The sequence below is a fragment of the Heteronotia binoei genome, chromosome 1, assembly GCF_032191835.1.
Source record: "Heteronotia binoei isolate CCM8104 ecotype False Entrance Well chromosome 1, APGP_CSIRO_Hbin_v1, whole genome shotgun sequence".
NCBI lineage: Eukaryota > Metazoa > Chordata > Lepidosauria > Squamata > Gekkonidae > Heteronotia > Heteronotia binoei.
This window is the reverse complement of record NC_083223.1, coordinates 205,526,002-205,548,540: the sequence shown is the minus strand read 5'-3', so window position 1 is coordinate 205,548,540 and position 22,539 is coordinate 205,526,002. Positions and strand designations below refer to the sequence as shown.

The 22,539-nt window shown below is 42.5% G+C and overlaps 1 protein-coding gene across 1 annotated transcript in view; it reads right to left on the bottom strand.

Moving 5' to 3' along the window:
• Positions 1-916: 916 nt before the first annotated feature.
• PTPN14 (protein tyrosine phosphatase non-receptor type 14) overlaps positions 917-22,539 on the bottom strand; it is a 219,902-nt gene continuing 198,279 nt past the window's right edge. Inside the window, exons 13-19 of the mRNA XM_060246847.1 lie at positions 18,310-19,769; positions 16,973-17,116; positions 12,714-12,932; positions 10,508-10,636; positions 6,745-6,976; positions 5,574-5,737; positions 917-1,238 (exon numbers count right to left, since the gene is read on the bottom strand). Coding sequence (XP_060102830.1) covers positions 1,110-1,238; positions 5,574-5,737; positions 6,745-6,976; positions 10,508-10,636; positions 12,714-12,932; positions 16,973-17,116; positions 18,310-19,769 — 2,477 coding nt within the window. The 3' untranslated portion in view covers positions 917-1,109. The remainder of the gene's footprint in view (positions 1,239-5,573; positions 5,738-6,744; positions 6,977-10,507; positions 10,637-12,713; positions 12,933-16,972; positions 17,117-18,309; positions 19,770-22,539) is intronic.

The following is a 22,539-nucleotide window of genomic DNA, read 5'->3' as shown; positions in this document are numbered from 1 at the left end:
CTTTTGGCCCCACCAAATGAAAAATCCTGGCTACAGGCCTGATCTAATTCTGGCACTGGGATTTCAAACACCTGAGATAAGACAGACTTTATTCTGAGATTTGAAAGGCTGCTTACAGATGGAAGAGATGGTACTGAGGCCAGTGAGCTAACTCAGTATGGACGACTTCATATATTTGTCTGATAGTCACTGCTAATCAGAATAACAGACTGCAGGGAATGGAATGTGACGTATAAAGATGTAGGGCACAAATTGCAAAGAAGTTCTCCTCACAAGTTCCATAGGATTGAATGGGAGCAGCCAATGTAGTTCAACTTCCCAGCCGATTGTCCCTTAAAAATGCTTACACAAAGGCATAAAAAGACACCTCCCCCAGCTATTTGACATTATATGCCATGTAATTAATAAAATCTGTTTTCTGAATCAGGTGAGCAGGACTTACCATCATTTGGGGAACAAAGGCTCATGAGATGGCTCCAGCCCCACCCGCCCCCGGACTAATCTTGTTACAACATCCCAACTGTGTTGTGGTTGCGTACATGGAGGCACTGCTGGATGTTGAAGATCTGCACTCTGGTTCTCCTGCTGCTCAGATGTAATTCTAGCTTATTGTATCCCATAACTGTATAGAAATTTATGTACTTGTAGATTGGGTTAGGGTTAGGGATTTGGATGAAATTAAATCTATAGTAGGCTCTTCTCTCCTATTTGCATGACCCTGAAGAAGGACTACAAATCCAATTTTAATGAGCCACTATCTCACCTGTCATATAGTAACACAAGAGTCAGGAGAACATCACCATCAGATAGGAACATCTTCCCTCACTATCATGTTACAAAGCAGATTGGTCATTTCAGATGTGGTTCAATTCCAAAATCATTCACAATTTAAAAAAAATCACACATCAGTTCAACACAAGGGAGAAATAAAATAAATTATCTTGTATAAAATAATCTTAGGAAGAACATGGTCTCCTTACTAGTGAGGCAATTCTGGGAGTGCCACACAATACTGAAATACATGGTTATCGTCACAGAAGAGACCTGCAAAGCCACAAGGTTGCACGTGTGATGAGTGAAGAGGGCACGAAGAGTCTCTTCAGAGGATGCTAAATAAGCCTGGAGTTTTGTAGGAAGAGGATGAGTACTTGATAGACAAATTTGTACTGAGCGATCGTTTGGATCATGAACATCCTCTGATCCCTCAGACGTTGCAGCATCACTGGTACATCCACTTTCTGTGAAATTGAAGAGAAAATTCACCTAAATATTTTGCATACGGCACCTACAGTAAATAACCAGCATGGTAAAGGGGAGGGGGAATGCCACAGATTGCAGTTTCCATTTGTTTCTTATCACTGTCCACGTCATATTTAGAACCTATATGATTTGTAAGAAGGAACTTTTAGATGCAAGAATATGAGAAGATGCTGAATCAGCACACCCAGCACCTGCAAGACACATGGGGATTGTACTGGTTCCTACTGAACAATGCTAAGCCAAATGAATTGGGGGAAGCAGAGTTAGCATGCATGATGCAGTCACTGGCAAGCACAGTAACAAACCTCAAGCTAACTGCTACCTCTTCTCTGAAGCACCATTTCACTCACTTCCTGCTCAGTGCTACAGCTACTGAGCAAAGGTACTATCTAGACATACACAGAGAAAGTTATCCAGGGCTGTTAGCTTGTTAAAAACACAGGAAGCATCACTGCCTTCAGTGACTTACCATTTGTTCTGAGGTTGCACTAAGTAAATGGTGGCCAACGGGGGGGGGGGGGGGGAAAGGCATCAGAAATCCAAAGGTTCACTCTAGTATACACAATACAAAATAGGCGACTTTGATTTCACTGAAAAGTGAAATCAGCTGCACTTCTGATCTCAGCAAGTCCAGGAGGCCACAAAATTTTGAGCATGGGGTATAGACTCCTGATTCCCCCCTTCCCATTTTTTATTCAACAGCAGATCATCTGGGGCATTGGTTTCTACTGGTTGCAAAGTAGCCTGTTCCAGTGAATACACATGAACAGTTTGTAAAGAGTCCATCAATTAATTGGCTGCCTGATCACTATCAGCAAAAGAAAAGTGAGCCTAACTGGCAGGTGTTTGAGTATCTGTACTAAAAAAAATGATAACAAAGGCTTGGGGAATGTATAAGGCACACTATATTTTAGGAATCATATGACCAGATGATTCCTCAACAAGCCGTATTTTTTACAGTCAATAATACAAACAAGTAAAAAGATTTCTAAACATGTCCACATACAATATAACTGACTTTGTAACTGGCACACTTTGGACAAACTGCAAAAACCTAGTTTGCTAAAATCATGGTGATAGGCAACTCAGTCACACTCAGGACAATCTTAAGCCAAGACAGCAAAACCTGACTTCTCCTTGTTGAGGGAAAAAACCCTTGTAATAAAACAAAACAAAAAAACAAAGGAAGAAATTCAAAGACAATACCATATAAAAATACAGAAACCTTCCACTGAAACAATGTAATTAGCTATGTGGGTGTGAATCAACAGGTATCAAGACAGGAATGTGAAACAGAAGCTTTTTTATATTAAGAAAAATTACTGTAAACTGCAAATACAGTAGCTATTAAACATTTATTATCTTTATGTAATTAAAGGAGAACTAAAATGAAAAATCTGATTTTTACAGAGCAAACTGACCGTTTTTTATTTCAGATTACTGTCTGATTGTCCAACTGGTATAGAATTGCTTGCTCTATGTCGTTGGTCTTGATTCTGTCACCTGGTCATTATCTCTCTATCCACCAACCAAAGCGTGCTACCCCTTTAATTTAGTTCTGATCCACTAGCATGATTCTCACTGCATCAATTCTCTCTCATTGCGGCCTCCTTAACTGCCATCATTTTGATTGGAAGAGTCACATACTGATGGTTCTTAGAACCCTGTACTGCATCTTTAGTACACCACTTTACAAAATGAAAAAGCGGTTTCTAAAGTTACCTAAGACTTTCATTTGATGGTTTCCTTCACAAAGTTGTTTACAAGCCATTTTCCTTTCTCCATCTTTATTTAGACAACACCAGGGCTTTTTTTGAGCTGGAACGCACAGGAACGCATTTCTGGCTGGCTTGGCACCCGGGGGTGTGGCCTAATGTGCAAATGAGCTCCTACTAGGCTTTTACTACAAAAAAGCCCTGTGTGGAACAATGGTGAGGCCAGGGGGTGTGGCCTAATATGCAAATGAGTTCCTGCTGGGCTTTTTTCTACCACCAGCACCTGGACAACACCAAAAGGAAGTACCTCTTTCAAAGAAACTGGTTGTGGAGTTTGCTACTGCAATGATATGGCGATAGCCTTATTTATACAAGAATAGCTATACTAGTTCATGGAGAATAGGGTTTATTCACCAATAGCTATTAGCCATGAAAACAGAATTGAACTCCATCTTCGGAGGGAGTACCCCTCTGAATACCAATGCTGGGGGAACACAACAGAGAAGCAGCTTTGACTTCTATGCCCTACTTGTAGGCCTGCCAGAGACATCTACTTGGCCACTGTGTGAAACAGGTTGCTGGACCTGAAAAACTTCAGGGGGCGATAAATGCTCAAACTTGAATTCTGAAACTGTATCAAGGACCCAAATGATCCAGAATGCTGGTATGGAAGCCAATCCAAAATACAAATCCTAAAAATACTGAGTTTTTTCCAAGTGCACAGCCCTACCTCAATGGCTCAAGAAAGACACTGCCCCCTCCTCCTATTTCAAACATGTGCTAATAAGAATGCAAACTTTTCCTTATTCAGTTCTCTTCTCTCCCAAAGAATGTTGCTGTGTGGAATCTGATCATTAGCTCATGACCTAATTGCTTTACGAGCCAGTCAGAACATGGTCTTAGTTTGAACAGAAAAAAAAAAAATGCAGGCCAGTTTAGACTTGTACAGCCTAGCCCAAATTTTAATAGTTGTTCATCTGACAGAGGTTTAGGATATCTTTTTTCTGCTTGGTGGAAAAACAATCAGTTACTACACATACACACTCCTATGGTAGCCTTTTGTACCTTTTAAAGAACCGGGACGTGTTTTTTGCATCTCATAGTACCATCTCTCAATCATCTCTTTTATTTGCATTTCAACTTGCAAAAATCGTGCTAATCCATGCCACAAAAGAAACATCTTTCTCCTTCCCTCACTCCTGCATTCAGACACAATAAATGCCTTTCATGTTAAATGTAAACAATCATTTTTATTTCATCTAAACCTGCAAATTCTAGCCTGCACTTCCTTTCAAAATCAGGATTTCTAACCAGGTTTTGAAGCCAAATGCAATCCTAGTTTAGATTTGGAATGTGAATACTAAATTGCTGGTTAAAAATCCAAACTGTGGCTTGCAGCAATCCAAAGCAACAAATCTAATCACATACTGAAGCAGAAGGGGTACATGAGGACAGGACTCACTCACAAAAGGTCAAACTATGGTTTAGCATTATGCCAAAACAAAAACCTAGGGGAAAAATGGGGTTTCTCTGGTAGTGAATACAGCTCCCACAGGAAATGATTCTGATCTGCTAGATTTCAGATTCTTCACATTCAATTAGGAAACAAATATTTTATTGGCTTAAGAGCTTGTCTACATAGTCTTAGAAAGCATATTCACCATAAAACACACGTTGCAACTTGTGGAACAGCACGTTTGAATCTCCCCGAAAGGTTTAAAAGCACCACCAAAAGTCAAAACACAAAACCAACCAAATCATAGAATAATAGAGTTGGAAAGGTTCTCCAGGGTCATCTAGTCCTACCCCACACACAATGCAGGATATTCACAAATACCTCCCCCTAAATTCACAGGATCTGCATTGCTGTCAGATGGCCATCTAGCCTCTGTTTAAAAACTTCCAAGGAAAGAGAGCCCACCACCTCCCAAGGAAGCCTGTTCCACTGAGGAACCGCTCTGTCAGGAAGCTCTTCCTAATGTTGAGCTGGAAACTCTTCTGCTTTAATTTCAACCCATTGGTTGTGATCCTACCTTCTGGGGCCACAGAAAACAATTCCACACCATCTTCAATATGACAGCCCTTCAAGTACTTGAAGATGGTGATCACATCACTTCTGAACAGAAAAAAGTCGTGTTGGGGGAGGGGGGAGAATGAGCATTCCAAACTGCTATTCCTTCATGGACATCCTGAAATATTACAGCAAGGCAGCACCAGAAGGGTTTTTAAATTTTAAAAACATGTAGATTGCCTGTTAGAGGGGCACACTCAATGAATATGTCCTGTACTTAAATTAATAAACAAAAAATACATACCAAGGTAATCCATACTCTTGGCAGACATATTCCCAAAAACTGGATTTTTGATCCTTTCATCAAATAGGCCAACTAGCACTGATTTTCTCATTTTACTTCTCTTAGTTTCCTATTACTAAGCATTCAAATGGAAAAAGAATCATGTCCCATCTGTTGGAAAGGCTACACAATCCGCTTCTCCCTCTTCAGATTTCACTGCACATGCTTTGAATTGACCTTTGCTCTGGAGTTCGCCCCTGTAAGTAATACACAAAGAACTCTTATGGAAGAGGTGTGTGCTTACCTCATTATGCTCCAAACAGCCAATCATAAGTTCCGTCAAAATAACTACCCCTGTCCTCCCCACGCCAGCGCTGCAGTGCACCACAATGGGAGGGTTGCAGTTGTTGCTGCTGTCCAGAACACTGTTGGTATGGCGGCGCACAGACTGTATCTCTTCCAAATAGGCTGTAAGGGAGGGGAAAAGAAAATTACATTTCCAAACCCTATTTGGAAATTACATTTCCAAACCATAGATGACAAATCTATGGAGGAGCAAATTTCTTTTCAAATTATGATCATTTAGATTTCTTATCAGACACTAATTGTTTGGCCTCTGGTCAGCAATAGCACTGAATCCAGTAAGTACCAGCAGGGTGTCAATTACTCCTTGGGACTTTGGCCCTTTAATTTAAGCAGCTCTTTAAAACACACACGTATCTTCTTTTCCCCCTCTACAAATCCCCAAGTCCCTCAAGCAGATGATTGTAGACATTACTTACAGCTATTCCTACTATTAACAGACTGGGATCACAACAGCAGCAAGGTCCCCTTGAAACAAATGCCTGTCAGCGCCAGTATCTACTGGAAAGGGAATATCCATCTGATCTTTCCCTTCCTTTGCAGAAGGAATCAGAATATCTTCCAACTATGCTACACTAGGAAAAGTTGGGGCTGTTTCCAGCACAGAATGGTGTGGGGTAAAAAGTGTGTATGTGCCCATGTCCACTATCATGTGTGAAAACAAACCATCTATTTTGTCATGATTGTGTGTGCTTAGAAGCTACAGTGTAATGACAACAAAACTGATGCTTGTGCAGTTTTTCACACATGGTGTATACAGCTAGGCAACAAATAATACCATGAAGTAGCCAACTTCAATTTTGGTTCCCGTACTCTCCCACTTATTTCACTGTCTCATCCTCCAGGCCTCCATGCTGGAAGCCAGGGCTGTACCTCTCAGCAGACCAGATTTGGCCCAGGGGTTTCAAGTCACTGAACATGTATATGGTTTCCCCCCCTTTCCCTAAAATTACTATTGAGACTAAAGGCACTGAACAAAACAATGGCAAAGTCTAGAGGTAATAATGCAACAATGTCATCAAGAACACCCAATTGCTATGCAAGTTTCTCATTGCAAAACATTCTGGTAGATACCAAAAAACATTTTCACAGTAATATGAAAGAAATCTTACAGAGAAAGCCTTGTTCTTCTGGACAACCATGATCTGGCCAGTCGGTGTATTGCAAATGCCACACTGTTTTTTCCTGCCCTGACAAAAGGTGCTTGACCTTTAGACCTGTTGTGGCGTAGCAACCAGAATCAGTTCGGAATTTGGTGGTCACCTTGAACTTCCCATATGTGGCTGAGCTGTGTTTGGAGCCCAACTTTGGCCAGTAACGGTGGCTCTTAGTTCTTCCTCTTTCCTATTCCATAACAAGAGAAGCAGAAGCAAAATTAATGTAGTTCGGCTCTTATTGGCCACAGCTCCAATAGTCACAGACTATAACTAATGATTTGTCAGTGCAAATCAAGTACCCCCTCTTGATCTGTAAGCCAGTACAATGGCCAATTTTTCTGTTCTCAGTGGTCAAGGATTATAAATATATGAACAGTTGTGTGAATGGATGCTTTTATATCCTGAATATATATTTTCTATCTGTTACAAGACTTGATTAAAATTTGATGCCACCAAGGGCCAGAAAAAAATGAATTCAAGGGAGGGGCCATGGTACAGTGGTATAGCATCTGCTTGGCATGCGGAAGGCTCCAGTTCAATCTCCAGGATCTCCAATTTAAATGGCCAGGTAGTAGGTGATGTGAAAGAAATCTGAGACCCCAGAGAGTCACTGCCAGTCTGAGTAGACAATACTAGCTTTGATGGGCCATTGAACTGATTCATTATAAGGCAGCTTTCATGTATCCACCATTTGTAGCACAAGGTTCAAATGTGCCCTGTGGGCTTCCAGCTGGCTGTCTTGTAAGCCAAAATGCCCTCAAAACGAGGTTGGGGAATTGTCAGGTGGGCACCCGCATTAATCAGGATCTTCTGTCTTCTCCTGGGTATCAGTCTTTGTCTTGGGTTCCATTAGACAAAGACAGTGGCGGTTGGACGATTAGCCACTCCTGGAGTAACACCCAGTTTGTACAAAGGAACTTGGCTCTGGCGGAAGATGGTCTTCCTCTTCTTCTGTCTTCTCCTTGGCACCAGTCTTTGTCTTGAGTTCCGTTGGACAAAGACAGTGGCGGTTGGACGATTAACCACTCCTGGGGTGGGTAGGTTGCTTGCAGGCACAGGTGATATCTGGTGTGTACGTGAGCCGTCCACTTCGCTGGAATGGAGTCGAGCCTGGTCGGAAGATGGCTGCGTGTGGTGTTAGCCCTCCACGGTGGATTCCGTGGTCAGTGCTTCAAAACCGTTCGCCTGGATAGCTCCTGGCGGTGCAGTTTCCATGGCTGGGATGGGCGTCATATGGAACGACGAGAAGCCATCCGTTTTCCTGGTGGGTACTCTTGTACCGGTCTTGAGTGCCTTAGTAGCATTATGGCTGCTTATACTGCATAAATCCCTTTTGCCCCTGGATAGGTTTGCTCACACTCTCTGGCCAGATGTGTGCGAGTCACTTCTCCAGGTGCTCTGGCAACCAAGCTGGTGATTACGATGTTCTATAAGGGTTTTTTTTTCTCACAGTCTCTGGAATACAAAATGCTGTAATACAGTGTCACAGGCAAAGAACCTGGCGGTAAAAACTGAGCTTCCTTAAAAAATTCACAACCACAGACTGCTCCTTTGGCCACTTAAAACTTGGAATAAGGCTTCAAAAGGACTGTCTCCTATTTTGTCATTTGGCGTCTTTGTGCAGAGGTCTGCTTTGGAAGTGGACAGAAAGCTCTTGAGGTACACATATGGAGATGTTATGGAAACAAAGACATGAATTTTGGGAATCAACAGAATGCTTTAAAACTTCCCTCAGTTTTTCATAATATTGATATTATGCATGTTGTCACACTACAGAAATATTGCACAGCACCATATAATGTGTCAAAAAGAATGCCCTGGTTCTCCAGACAATTTTTTAAAAGCGTCTAGGGTAATACAGCACTGATGCATTTAGTTGGGAGAAAACAAAACAACTGTTTCATTAGTGATTGCTACTCAGCCAACCACCCTAGGGCATCATTCTGTACTCTCCCAGAAAGCAGTTAGCCAAGAGGGGACAATTCTGCTTGGCTGCTCCCACTCAAATGGAGAACATCTTCCTTGCTTCAGGGTAAGCTGGGATGCAGAGTTGTTCCAGGAGTGCCCTTTTATCATACAGCATGCATTCCCATTAGTAGGGGGGGGAGGAAGCCCACCATCTCGGGATAGCGAAGATTCCCTGCTGTAGCTATGCACGAAATGAATAAGAGCCTTATTATAAATGCATGCATATAATCATAGTTCAGGCCATGAGACAGCCGAAGTGTCTGCCATTGTTCAGGCAGAGGCTCCCTCCCTGGTCAGATTATTCTGTAACTGTACATTAAGTGGACTCTTGCTCCCCCTTCTGAACAGCTGACATTGGTAAATGTTTAAAATGGAAAATATCAGGCTGTGCCATTAAAAAAGAACGGCTGTTCCTTGGTGGCCATAAAGGCAGCAGAGCTCTGAACTGGATACAGGGCTGGTTACTGGTGGCTGCCAGTTTTACAGCACAACATACAGTTCTGGGATCAGAAAAGAACCAACTGTGGTACTTGGCAAGCGGAATAAGAGAGATTTTTTTTTTAATGGACACTTTTACAGGAACAACAGCTTCTGGTCTCTTGCAGCTGATAAGGATGCTAGTGTGCAGAGGTGGCCTTGGATGAGTTACGAATGCCATTCTTTGCAAACAAGAGCAGCTTGGCTTTCTCAGAACTCCCTGGAATTATCTTTGCTTTGTTTGGCATGCTACAATCTCCTAATGCAGCTAAACATCCATTATTATATTATGTGGCAGGCTGAACGCCAAAATGTTATGAATGTGGCTGTAACTGTTTAGTCATCCTAGGCTGAAGTTCAAAAGGAAAATTCAAAAAGAGTAAAGAGAAAACAAAAAGGCTACAAAGAAATTAGTACATCACAAAAGCAACCACTTTAGACTCCACTATCAAAGACATCTTCACTTAAACAGAAAGAACCAGGTTGTTGTACCTATCTGTACAAAACTATGTCATTACACAAATGCAGGAGAATACACTAGAATAAGTTAGTATCACCTTGCAAGCCTTCCCATGCCTTCTTCCTGGCCACTATTGATGACCTTCAATCAATAAAGAATACCAAACTATATGGACATTGGTCTATCCAAACATGGCAATTAGTGCATTCTAAAAGACTCAGGATGCATTTTGAGGGAATGGACAGAAGGCACACTATTAACCGAACTAGGTGGATGGTGGACAAACTTCCAGAGATATTATTGCTGGGAGGGATACTGATGTCTGTGCTATAAATTCGGCAACCCCTTTGTTGAAGAAGTGGTGGTGGTGTTAAAGTGTGGTCAACATCTCTTGACTTGTCCTGCATCACAAGGTTATTGTGAGGAAAATCTAGCAGATGGGAGGTACACTGTTTTGTGGGTTTTGGAGAAAAAGCAGGACAGAAAATATGAGGTATATGTTTGGGGGAAGTGTTTGGTGCATATAGAGAGAAACAACAATTATCAAGCTAATCAACAGTGAGTCATGTGATATTTGGGTTGGCTTGATGGTGACGTGAGAAGGGGCTAGGGTAGAATCTTTGTCTGGGAGATGGTAATAATGCTCGACAGTTTGACTGGGAGCATGTGTTAACCAACATACCCAGAGAGAAAGGGTAATGGGGAGAAGAAACTCATATGCCCCAAGTTGATCTCTGCATCTTTCGGAGAAGCTACCTTATCAGTCTGAGAACTACTTTATAAAAGCCCCACTTCCCCTCCAATTTTACATACCTCCTCTGCTGTCACCATGGCAATCACATTCACCCCTTCTTCCCACACCATTTGCCAGAAATCATGGCAGGTGTGTGGCAAAGGTCCTTGTGTGGCTATGTAGTGCCACTCTTCCCCACCTACTGTAACCTGCGGGGGGAGGGGAGCGAGAAAGAAAGACTGCACTAAGTCAACTGCAGAGCTGAACATGTAAATCTATTTGATTAACTCCTCTACAGTAACCAAGCACCAATATTATTTGGGTTCTCAGTGTCAAAACCTGTCTTGATCAGCTCAGTCACATAGAGTATTGTGCAGCAGGCTGGGCCACAAAGCAACTCCAGAGTCTGTGCATTTGCTATATGCAGTGTGATAGATGGAGAATCATCATTGTACGTCCTGTTAAGTTTATTTCAGTGAGATATGAATTAATTTAATTATACTGTAATGTAAAAATATTTTTGTTGGATTGAGTTGAAGGAATCCTATATTTTAGCAGCTATAAAAACCAGAACTAAGAAAAAGGTATGTGTTGAGAAATGGGGAGTGCATGAGGAAAAGGGTATTCACACTGACAGCTTTAAAAAAAAAAAAAACTATATTCAGACAGAATTTGTATCATCTTAATAGTCTGAACAGAATTTTTTTTAAAAAGCCACCAAACCCCACCAAAGACTTCAAATTTAGTGTGGGAGTCCAGTGTGAGATCTTTTCAGAATGATATCAGAGTTTCTTTGCTAGCTCAACTGCTTAGCTTCTTGGCACAAGGCATGAACAAAACCGCATAAATAGTCTAGAGGGAGTGCATTGACTGGAATGCGACTGCATTCTACTGCCCTGATGGTAGGATATTAAAAATTGATAATTGGGTGAAAACCACTTGCTGTGTGACTGAGGTAAAATTTGCAGATGCAATTTCACCTTCTGAGCAAAAGAACATCTGCTTGGCTTCTGTAACAACCAGTTGGAGTGAGAGAAGGAAAGTACTGGCAGCAAACAGAGCTGTATACTAAAAAACATTAGCGCATGTCGCTACATGCACCACAGAACAATGCGTGTATGTCCAATGTTGACACACAAGATGAAATATGGACTCTTAAAACTGGCTGGGGAAAATACTTTCTTGGACCATGCCACCTCTTGGGACAAAATTTATGGTTTTAGAAATGATTTCTCCTCCCACAAATGGAAGGAAAAAAATTAGATTCAGTAATCAGTCTTCCAAGCTGCAGCAGATAGTGCCAAAAAAACACAGTATCTGCTACCCACCAGGTCCTTTGGCAGAATTCTGACAGGATTCTGGTTTAGAAAGGTGTTTTTACTCAACAAGGTTTAGCATAGTAAATTATGACCCAAACTGCATTTAGAACATAAGCAGTAAAATATGCTTACAATTTAAACTGTTTTGACCAGCAATGAAATATATATCATAAGAGCAGACAAGTTCAAATTATATTAAAACAATAAATTCTTACAGTAAACTGCTTTGTTTTTTTTTAAACTTCTTATCATTGCAGTATATATATGCTATCCAGAATGTAAAGAATTTTTACTTTATATTGAATCATTTTTTTTTTCATAGAAGATCAACCTTTTCAAATTCAGCATGAAGAACGAGACAGTGAATAATGCTGAGCCAATACAGATTTTGGCTTCAACTCCCAAGTTAGAATCTAGTTGCCCATTCCACAAGCCCACTCCTAAAAATGGTTTAGCATGGCTAACATTAAGACATAAGTATGTTTAGAATGAACCCACAGTAGGCAGATTCTAGGCCTGTTCTAAAAATAGCTGCATTAGAAGCCTCTTGCACTAGGTCTTTCTGCATTTCTTTGAAATGAATTAAGCCATCCACTTTAGATTCTGCAGCCCACACGGAAGTTTTCCCTACCATGAACTCAGAGTGCCCTAAGGCACTGATAATCTTTCTTCATCTGTAAAATGAGAAAATAAATGAATCATTCCAATAGGAGTTATTGTGAGGATGAACAAGGGAAAGTAGTAGAAAGTATTTTGCATATAAAAGCAATAATCATACACTGATTATTCCTTCTATCAAACATAGAAATAACTGAGGTAAAAAAAAACATAGCTTTCAACTGATTCTCCCATTAAATTCACATTGAATACAGATCTGAACTTTGGTTTTGTGGGTATGGATAGTGGACTGGAACCAGACTCAACCAGAGTCTCTTGAAATTTCAGTGGTTACTTTCTCAATCTTTACCTTTATGTGTGAGGCATTGATGTAGCCAGTATTGTTTTCTTTGGTTGGGACCAATTCCACTCGGTTCTCTTCATACGGAATGACTTCTCTCGCCCGGTTACGCTCTGCATTTTCAGGAAGCATTGCTGTGGTAAAGATTCCATCTGACTTCTTTTTCGGAATCTGCTCATGTTCAGTGAATACCATTCCTTCTTCCAGTTTTCTCTTCAGGATTTTGCACTGTTATTTTCAGCCCCCCAAAGAGGAAAAATATATTTGTTGACTCAAAGCTAACTTCATGTATAAGCTATATATCACTGTCTTTTTTAAAAAAGGCAGAAATCTATGTACTATATGTAGTTGGAAGCAGCCCCCCCCCTTGACAAACTGTGATCGGCTAAATATAATATAGAACTCTCCCCAAAATCTTTTCACTTCACATTCAATCTGTTCCATTAATCATCGGAAAAGGTTCCTCCAGCGTGCTGAAGAATCAGTAATTGATATACTACTATCTTGTTGGAATTCAGTCAGTTCCTCCCGGCCACTAGGGACTGGCTTAGGTGAGAAAACAAATGACATTAACTGAGAGTTTAAACAAAATCTACAGGGTTACATTATGTCTCCTGGTCTCTAGGTGCCCATTAACCCCAATAGTCTTAGTCGCATGACCAGGCTGGAAGCCCAGCTATAGCAAATCAGGATACATCTGCTATATCCAGAAACGGCCTGTCTTGTGAAGCAACTACCTATTCAGATAACTTTTCACCCAATGGGGGAGACACCGATTTAAAAACATAAAGACTGAAGGGCTGTCACTGCTTAAAAGATGGCTTTTTGGGGTGGGGGTATTCTTTAATGAGGGTATTGCTTAAAAGATGGCTTAATGATGACTACCACTTTCTTTAATGAGGGTATTCCTCTCCTGGGAGATATACTGACAACATCAAAGCCCCAAGGTCTTCTGTAGTTGGTGAGCTTTCACCAACCAAGATCCAAGGCCAGTAAGTACAAGATAGGAGAACATACCACAAAGCATGGGGCAAATGTGCTTATCTTCAGAAGCCCTTTGTAAATTGCAGCTGATTCATGTCAAGACACAACACATTATTAGTGTGAGGTCATGTAAATACAGCATGTCATGGCAGACTGATTTTATTTGCCTGAACATACTTTTGCAGAAATGATTATTCCCAGGTCAGGGAAAAGTAACTAAGGACACAGCTAGATGTTATGGTGTCTATGGGTTCAAACTGGGGAAGTTGCCCCCATTTTGGAGTTGAACATGAGCTACTTAAAAATGTTAATAAGGTAAAAGTAGTTCCCTGTGCATGCACCAAGTCATTACTGACCAATGGGGTGATATCACATCACAACCAATGGGGTGATGTCACATCACAACGTTTTCTTGGCAGACATAGCCAGATTATTTATTCTCCCCACCCCCGTTCCTTTTCAAGTGCCAAAGCAGCTGCAATGTAGGGAAGGGTAAGAACTTGAAAGATATTGGGGGGGGGGGGGGCACAATTAGTTGGTCCAGCTGGGCTGCCCTTGTGGCATTTTTAAATGACCTGCATTCAGCTCTAAAATGGTGGTGGCATCCCTGAGGACACTCATGTCTAGTTATGCCTGAGCCACCTATACTTAATCTTGAAGAAGTTACCCTGGGTAATCCAAATGCACTGTATTAACTGTGTGGAATGCCATTTTTTTTCAACAGCTATAACTAGAGATGGGCATGAAATGAATTACAAACCAGGTTTCGTTATAAATCAGGCAAGTTCATGGTTTGTGATCTACCCACAAACAGCCACTGGTTTTGTGACAGTTCTTTTGGTTCATGCCTTGTCTTTGCAATTTGCCTTCCCTTCACTCCTGGAAGTGTGCCACCACTGCAGCATGACTCAGGAAGGGAGATGGAGACATTTAACAATTGCTTTCCTTTCACTTCTGGAAGTGTGCTGCTGCTGTTGTGGGCAACTCAGGGAAGGAGGGGGAGGCATTTTAAAATGCTCCCCTTCCCTCTCCAGAGTCACATCACCTTGGCTGCACACCTCCAGACGTTTGTGGCGGTTTGTGCCTTGCCTTTGCAATTTGCCTTCCCTTCACTCTTGGAAGTTGGTGGTAGCTCTGGTGCAACTCAGGGAGGGAGGGGGGGCATTTAAAAATACCCCTTTCCTCTCCAGAGTCACGTCACCTCATCAGCATGCCTCCACAAACTGCTTCTCTTCTGGAAGCATGCCGCTGCTGTGGCAAAACTCAGGGAGGGAGGGGAAAGCATTTAATCCCCCTTCCCTCTCCAGAGTTGCACTTCCTCTGTAGCACGACTAAGGGAGGCACTTAAAAATGCCCCCCCTTTACAAACCCAAACCAGTTCAGGAAATGGAAATGTTCATGGAGGCTGGCAAACCATGGTTCGTGAAACCCCACAAACCTCCATTTTCCTGGTTTGTGCTCAACTCTAGCTATAGCCTTGACAGTTGTGCTATTTCTATAGCTTCCATAATCATATGAGAACTTTTGGTCACAGAAGCATACTTTCTATAAAACACTAAAGCTAAACAGCTAATAATGTAGAGCTAGTATTGCACTTCAAAAACTATAGCTTTGATTTTGTATCAGAAAGTAATGAAGGGCATGATTTCGACTTGGACTCTACATTAGCAGTGTCAGAGTCAGATGGTGCCAGGTGCCAGCTTGTCCACTTGTTTGGGACACAGTTTATCCAGTTTGGAAATATAGACAGGATCTTTGGAGGTTCGAGGCTTACCACCTTCTTGTATGACCCTTCCTGGCTACTTAAATCTGCTGATGGGAGGCCTGTTGACTGGATCCAAGAGGTAGTTAATACCTCCATGAGGAAGGGGGTAATCACCCCAGTTGCAAAACAGGCTGTAGTGCCTCCACTTCTAACAAAGCCTAACCTGTACACAGGAGATCTCAATTACTACTGACTAGTCTCAAATGTTCCATTCTTGAACAAGGTGTCTGAACAGGTAGTGAATGAACAACTTTAGGCTTTCTGGGTTGAAAACTGTTTAAATCCTTTCCAATCTGTTTTTAGGCCTGGTCATGGAACTGAAGCAGCCTTGGCTGTCCAGGTTGAATGACTTGCACTGGGAGATGGAAAGCAGCTTTCAATCATGGTATCTTCCAACTGGCCCTCCCAACCCAGTTCTGATATTTCTGCTATTTATTGAGAGTGAAATATCAGAATTGGGAATTATTTTGTGGTATCTGATGTTGATGATCCAAACCCAGAACTATTGGGCCTTTTATCAGGTCAGTAATATCAGATTGCTTGTCCCAACTTGAGTGCTGTAAATGTTTATAACCAGAGTTAAATATAAATGGGGGTTTAATGGTAATATCGAAAAACCCATGAACATATCTGAGAGGTCCTAAGAATCCTTAGTATTGGGCACCATTTTGCCAAAAGTATTTAAGTTCAGGGAGCAACTAGACAACTGCAAGTGAATCATCTCACCTTCTTTCATTTAATTTAAAATCAGGCAGGAGGGACTAGGTGGATTTGGATTGGGATGGTGGCAGAGGGAATTTAACTGCCCCCCATTTCCTTTAGGAAAATCAGAACCCTTCCACACCCCAGTAGCTAATAGCTCCACAATGGGGGGGAAATATTTGAACAGACACTTAGGGAAGGGCAAATCCTATTTCAAAAATAGTATGGGGGGGAGAGTTAAGCACCTCCTATCCCCACACCATAGCTTGGTTCCTGCTGCTGTTTACAAATGAAATTAAGCATAGGGAAATCTGTTCACAGATCTTTCGAATCTTGTCTACTAAGTAGATGTCTATCTCAGGACATGGAAATATTGGGAAGAGGATGACAGAAGATGAGAAATTTCAGCATAAGCTCATTAAAAAGAATAGGAAGGAAGGAATTTGTGGGAGCCACCCAAGTCAGATTCCATTTAGTAATAAAAGGCCTACCAAAACACAAAGTCTGTTGATTTCATTATTCAAATACCTTTCATAGATCATGGAGATTAATGTGGATGAAGTACCATTATTGTGTGAGGGCAGAGATTTTGCTCAAGCGGGAATGTGTGGTCTTACGTTTCAAGAGTATGATTTTTATGTGCCCTAGCATTTCACTACTGGATTCAGCCACTGGAGACCTTTATGTACAGAATGCTGCTTTTGCAGTCATGCTTTGCTTGGTCCGTATTTTATTTAGCTATGTTTTTAATGCTTCAGGAACCATCGCTGACAGAAACAAAAACCAATGTGCATTGTTTTGAGAATCCTATCCTTACCCGCTCATCCATTGGCACCTTGGCTACTTCATCCTGGCTATCCTCAGGCACTGGAACTCGAGCAACTGAGAGACCATTGAGTGCTGCCAACATCAAGGGCCTCTTCTGGGCCTCCAGGCCTGCCATCTTCTGTTTTTCTAGATACTTTTGGCAAGAAAAGGCACGCTTTCATCTCAGGGTGATTAGAAATAATGCCAGCAGAATGTTGGAATGTCTTTTTAATCTCCCAAAAAATCTACAACTCAGTCCGAGGAGTACAGATGATTGCCATTAGCAGAGCAAATTCAAACGCGTCTCCTAAACTTCCCATTATTTCCCTGGGGGGCTTGTTCCTACATGAGTGCAGAGTTTTAATTTCAAAGGAACAGTCCCACGGTACAGAAGACTTCCCATCAAAGACAGGCCTCTCTCTCTGTTAACGTTACACTGAGAGAACAGAAACAAGCGAGCCAAGCGAATCACAAAGATGATACATAAACACAGACTGGTGGTGGATTTTAAACAGTGTTGTTATGCTGAAATAAATACAATGAGCTCCATTAACAAACAAATACATTCCCCACGACTAAGCCCATAAAAAGCCAACTGGAAACTTGTTTCACTGCCACCAGGTAGGTAATATGCAGGGCTGGGGAGAGAGAGCATAAAATGTAAAACCAGAGCTCTGAACAAAGCAAAATGATTCGGTTTTTGTCCAACTAAATTTGCTTGTTCAAAAGCCAGAAATGTCATCAATTCTCTTTGTTGCAAAAGCTAGATTTGTAGCATCTCTCCCCCTTAGAACTGTAGACTGGAAAAAGAGTTATCTTTCTTGCACTTTTCATAGAAAGGAATAGCTAGACCTAGTAGTTCTCAAGACAACACCTACTTATAGGGAAATCCCATGCTAAGACTTCTCTATTAGATCATTTCCCATGGAAGACAGCCCAGGTAGCAGCAACCTCTCCCTTTCCCAGCATGAGAAGAACTATCACCAGATAGTTACACTATTGGAATCATTACTCAGAAACTTCTTTTATTTTGGAGATATGACTAGGAATCTAGAAAATCTGCAAGACAGCAGAGCATAGAACAGGGAATTCAGAACAGAGCAGAATCTTGGGAATCCTATTTTTCAAAGTAAGATTCTAAAGTAAATTTATAATTATAGTGGCAGTTTTATTAAAGGTACACCCTTGATCTGACTTCCTATCACTGAAAACCCATACATTCACAGAGATGCATGTATTTCTATTTTAAAATCAGCTTTAATGGAGTATTGTTTTTTGGTGGTGTTACTATTACTTTTTCAGATTTATCATAGTGTTGCTAAGTTCAGAAATGAAGAATATACTTACCCTCATCTCTCTTTCTATGATACTGTCTTCAATAGAAAACATTTCAGATACAGGTCTCTCCTTCACTGGCTCTTTCTTGACTCTCTCTTTGACAATAGTCAGGTCTGGTTCTGAGATTGATGGGCCGAGTGAAGAGCCATTCACTGTGGTTGGATCAGTTCGACATATATTTATGGCTTTTGTAGGCCCTGGTCTTATGGCTTTGGCTCTAGATACAGCCACTGTAATGTTCATCTGGTCATTTCTCAAGGCTCCATTGCTAAGACTTTTCCTGGCACCGGGATACTCAGGCGGAGGTTTGTTTGGTATTCTAGCCAAGGCAGCTTGCAGCTGAGCACTGTACTCCATGTTTTCATGAAATGCTGGCATAGAGGACACAGATTCTGAGGCTTCCTCCTCCTCTTCACTGTCACTGCTGTGTATTAGCATTGTGGCATCTGAGAAGGTCTTCTTGTGATGGTGGCGAGGGAACTCCACTACTCCTTCTGGCTGCACCTGCTCTCGCAAAGTATTTCTGCGTGGTAAAGGGGCATTTAGACTCTTTAAAGTCATGGCCTCTATGCCACGCACCATGTTGCTGATGACTTCTAAACTCTGCCGCTTGTTGACAGGTGTATGATGCTTGACAGCCCTAAGGGGTTCGCTGACTTCCTGGAGAGACTGGTGGATGACTGGAGAGCTATCCTCCTGGAAGGTCTTTACCAACATCTGGACTTTCCGAGTGACCAGGTCAGGGCTGCTGCCACTAACATACTTGTGGCGATGGCTTGCAAGATCAGGTGTGCTGGTAGCAGGGCGTGGACGTGGATATGGGGGTGGTGGCCTGAAAACGTAGTTTTTAAGTATATGGGCTGTGCCACCTCTCTGGTTATTTGGCACCTGCATGTTGGCCAGCTCTGGTGTGCTAACTGTGTGGGAAATGGCACTGGCTGCTGCTTTAGCCTGTGTGGGATTTATGGGGTTCATTTGCTCAGATGGAGTGACATGTTTTTTATAAGTGCCTTGGGGCCCATAGGTTACGGTATAAGGCGATCTCTCTCGAATTTCAGGCTGGCTATATACAAGGTCTTTGGGGTGGTTGTAAGCGTGAGTGTTCCCAATATTGAGGTTCCGCAATGACTGACTTTGGCTGTCCGTATGAATAATTCCTCTATTCATTTGCCTCATTACAGTTTCATAGTCTGGCGTTGGCCGATAGGAAGGTACAATGATTGCACTATGCCTATGGCTGGGGATGTAGTCAGCTCTCATGATGTCACTCCCAGGAATGCTGAGGTTGGAGGACATTGGAGAAGCCTGAACAAAATTCTGTGAGTGGTTCAGAGAGTTCATACTTTGGGCACTGCACACACTGCCATTGGGGACATTGCCATTCAAGTAGCTGTAGTCCATTGCACATCTATCCAAGCTAGTCTGGGATCGATAGTAAAACATTTCTTCATTTCCATGGAAAATGCTGTCTGAATGTGTGAGGAAAAAAATAATGAAAAGGTAAACAAACAGGATAACATGGGGAGTAAGCAACAGAAGAAAAGATGCAGAAAACCATTTGAGAGCCTTGGCATAATTTCACAAGCATAAGCAGAGTCTCCCCACTCCCCATGGAACAGCAAAAAATCCAGCGCACTCATGGTGTTTGCCACAGACATAAAGTAAAATCTCATAACAAGTATGGGGCTCTAGATTTCTTCCTGTATCATAATATCATATGGCCACAATCCAGCAATTTGTTACTGTATAGAAGTTCTAGTGAGTGAACACGTGCAAGAAGAGCTACCCTTGTTTTGCAAGATTTTCCCCCTTCACTTTAGTAGGGAAGAAACTTATCACCTTCTGCATGAACAAAGCTGTTCCGTGTCCCTACCCATTCAAGTAAACAAGAAGCTGCTTGTCAAAAAGCTCTGTGAGCTTCTCTCAACAAGCTTGCTCCTCTGGACAGGGCACAGAGGCACATTATCATTGGCAATCCATTTTGTAAAGAACATAAGAGAAGCCATATTGGATTAGGCCAATGGCCGATCCAGTCCAACACTCTGTGTCACACAAAAAAACAGGTGCCATCAAGAGGTCCATCAGTGGAGCCAGGACACTAGAAGCCCTCCCACTGTGCCCCCCACAAGCACCAAGACTACAGAGCATCACTGCCCCAGACAGAGAGTTCCAACAATATGCTATGGCTAATAGCCACTGATGGACCTCTGCTCCATATGTTTATCCAATCCCCTCTTGAAGCTGTCTATGCTTGCAGCCGCCACCACCTCCTGTGGCAGTGAATTCTATGTGTTAATCACCCTTTGGGTGAAGAAGTACTTCCTTTTATCAATTTTAACCTGACTGCTCAGAAATTTCATTGAGTGTCCACGAGTTCTCGTATTGTGAGAAAGGGAGAAAAGAACTTATTTCTTTACCTTCTCTATCCCATGCATAATTGTGCAAACCTCTATCATCATGTCACCTGTCAGTTGTCATTTCTCCAAGCTAAAGAGTCCTAACCTCTTTAACCTTTTGTGGTGCCCCCTACTGACACCCCTGCCCGGTGGGGCTTCAGTCGTGATGGGAGAGGGTCCAGGGAGGGGCTCAGAATGGAGGGGTAAGCCGTATTGCGTCACACAGTTACCACTTCCGTGGAGGGATACGCTCTCAGGCAGTCTCGTTCTTTCTCTCTGTCTTGGCCTCAGTTTCCTTCTCCGCTACTTCTTCCCCGGCCATCAGTGTTCCCTCCCCCTTTATTGCCCTCAGACAGCTGTTCCCACCTGAGCTGGGTGCCGGCTTCCAACCGGGGTGGGGGCTCCTCCTCCACCCCTCTGCTGTGCTCGCCTTCTTTGGCCCTCGGCAGTCACATCCTGATGCCGCCCGGGTCTCTGCGGCTTGACTGCGTTGCTCCACCCCTTCCCCCTGGGGCCTGAAGACACTCCGGAGCTCTGTGTCTCTGCCGATGCCCAGGACGCCCACCTCCAGCAGCCTTGGTAGGTGGGTCTGGCTGTCTCGAGTTAACGATGGGGTCCGCCCTGCTCGGGCCGCGGCCCAGGGGGCTCTGAGTTGTCAGGGGGCTGGGGCATTGCAGCCCGGACACCTTTCTTCATAGGGAAAGTGTTCCATCCCCCTAAATCATTTTAGTTGTCCTTTTTGCACCTTTTCCAATGCTATAATAACTTTTTTGAGATGTGGTGACCAGAACTGTACGAAGTATTCCAAATGAGGCTACACCATAGATTTATAAAGGGGCATTATGATACTGACCGATTTGTTTTCAATTTGCTTCCTAATAATCTTCAGCACAGTGTTTGCCTTTTTTACTGTAGTTGCACACTGAGTCAACATTTTCAGTGTGTTATCTACCACAACCCCAAGATCTCTCTCTTGGTCAGTCCTCTCCAGTTCACACCCCATCAACTTGTATTTATAGCTAGGATTTTTGGCCCCAATGTGCATTACTTTGCACTTGACCAGATTGAGCCTCATTTGCCACACTGATGCTCACTCGCCCAGCCTTGACAGGTCCCTTTGGAGTGCCTCATAATCCTCTCTGGTTCTCACCACCCTGAACAATTTAGTGTCATCCGCAACTTAGCCACTTCACTGCTTACTCCCAACTCTAAATCAAAGTGTTGGGTTTAGGGCCACCAGATTCCATCTGGTCACTTGGAGGAACTGGGGGCATGCACAGAGTTGCCAAATTTAGGTTGGGAAACTCCTGGAGATTTAGGGGTGGAACCTGAAAAGGACAGGGAACTCTGTGGGGTACAATGCCATAGGGTCCACCCTCCAAAGATTCCAAAGCATCCCAAATCCACAGACATGCGTCAGCAGAAGTCCATTGCCTGCCTCAGCCTTCAAAATCACAAAGATTTTTCTTTTTTTTATTTCAGTCTGTAATTTATTTTTAAAACAAGGCAGGAAAGGGAGATAGGAGCTATTCCCTTTCATAGATGTGATGTTTTTCCTGCACACCAAGTTAAGAGCTATTTCCCAGGTGACAATCCAAAGCAGAGTAACACACTTATAAATCCACTGACTTCAACAGACTCAGAAGGGTACAGTTCTACTTAGGGCTGCACCATTCACAACAAAGCTGCAAACAATAAATCTCTTGTTCAACTCCTATGTTCAATTGCCCCACCTGGAGATCTCCTGGAATTACAACTGATGTCCATTCTACAGAAATCAGTTTCCCTGGAGGCAATGGCTGTTTTGGAGGGTGGACTCTATGGCATTATACCTCACTGAAGA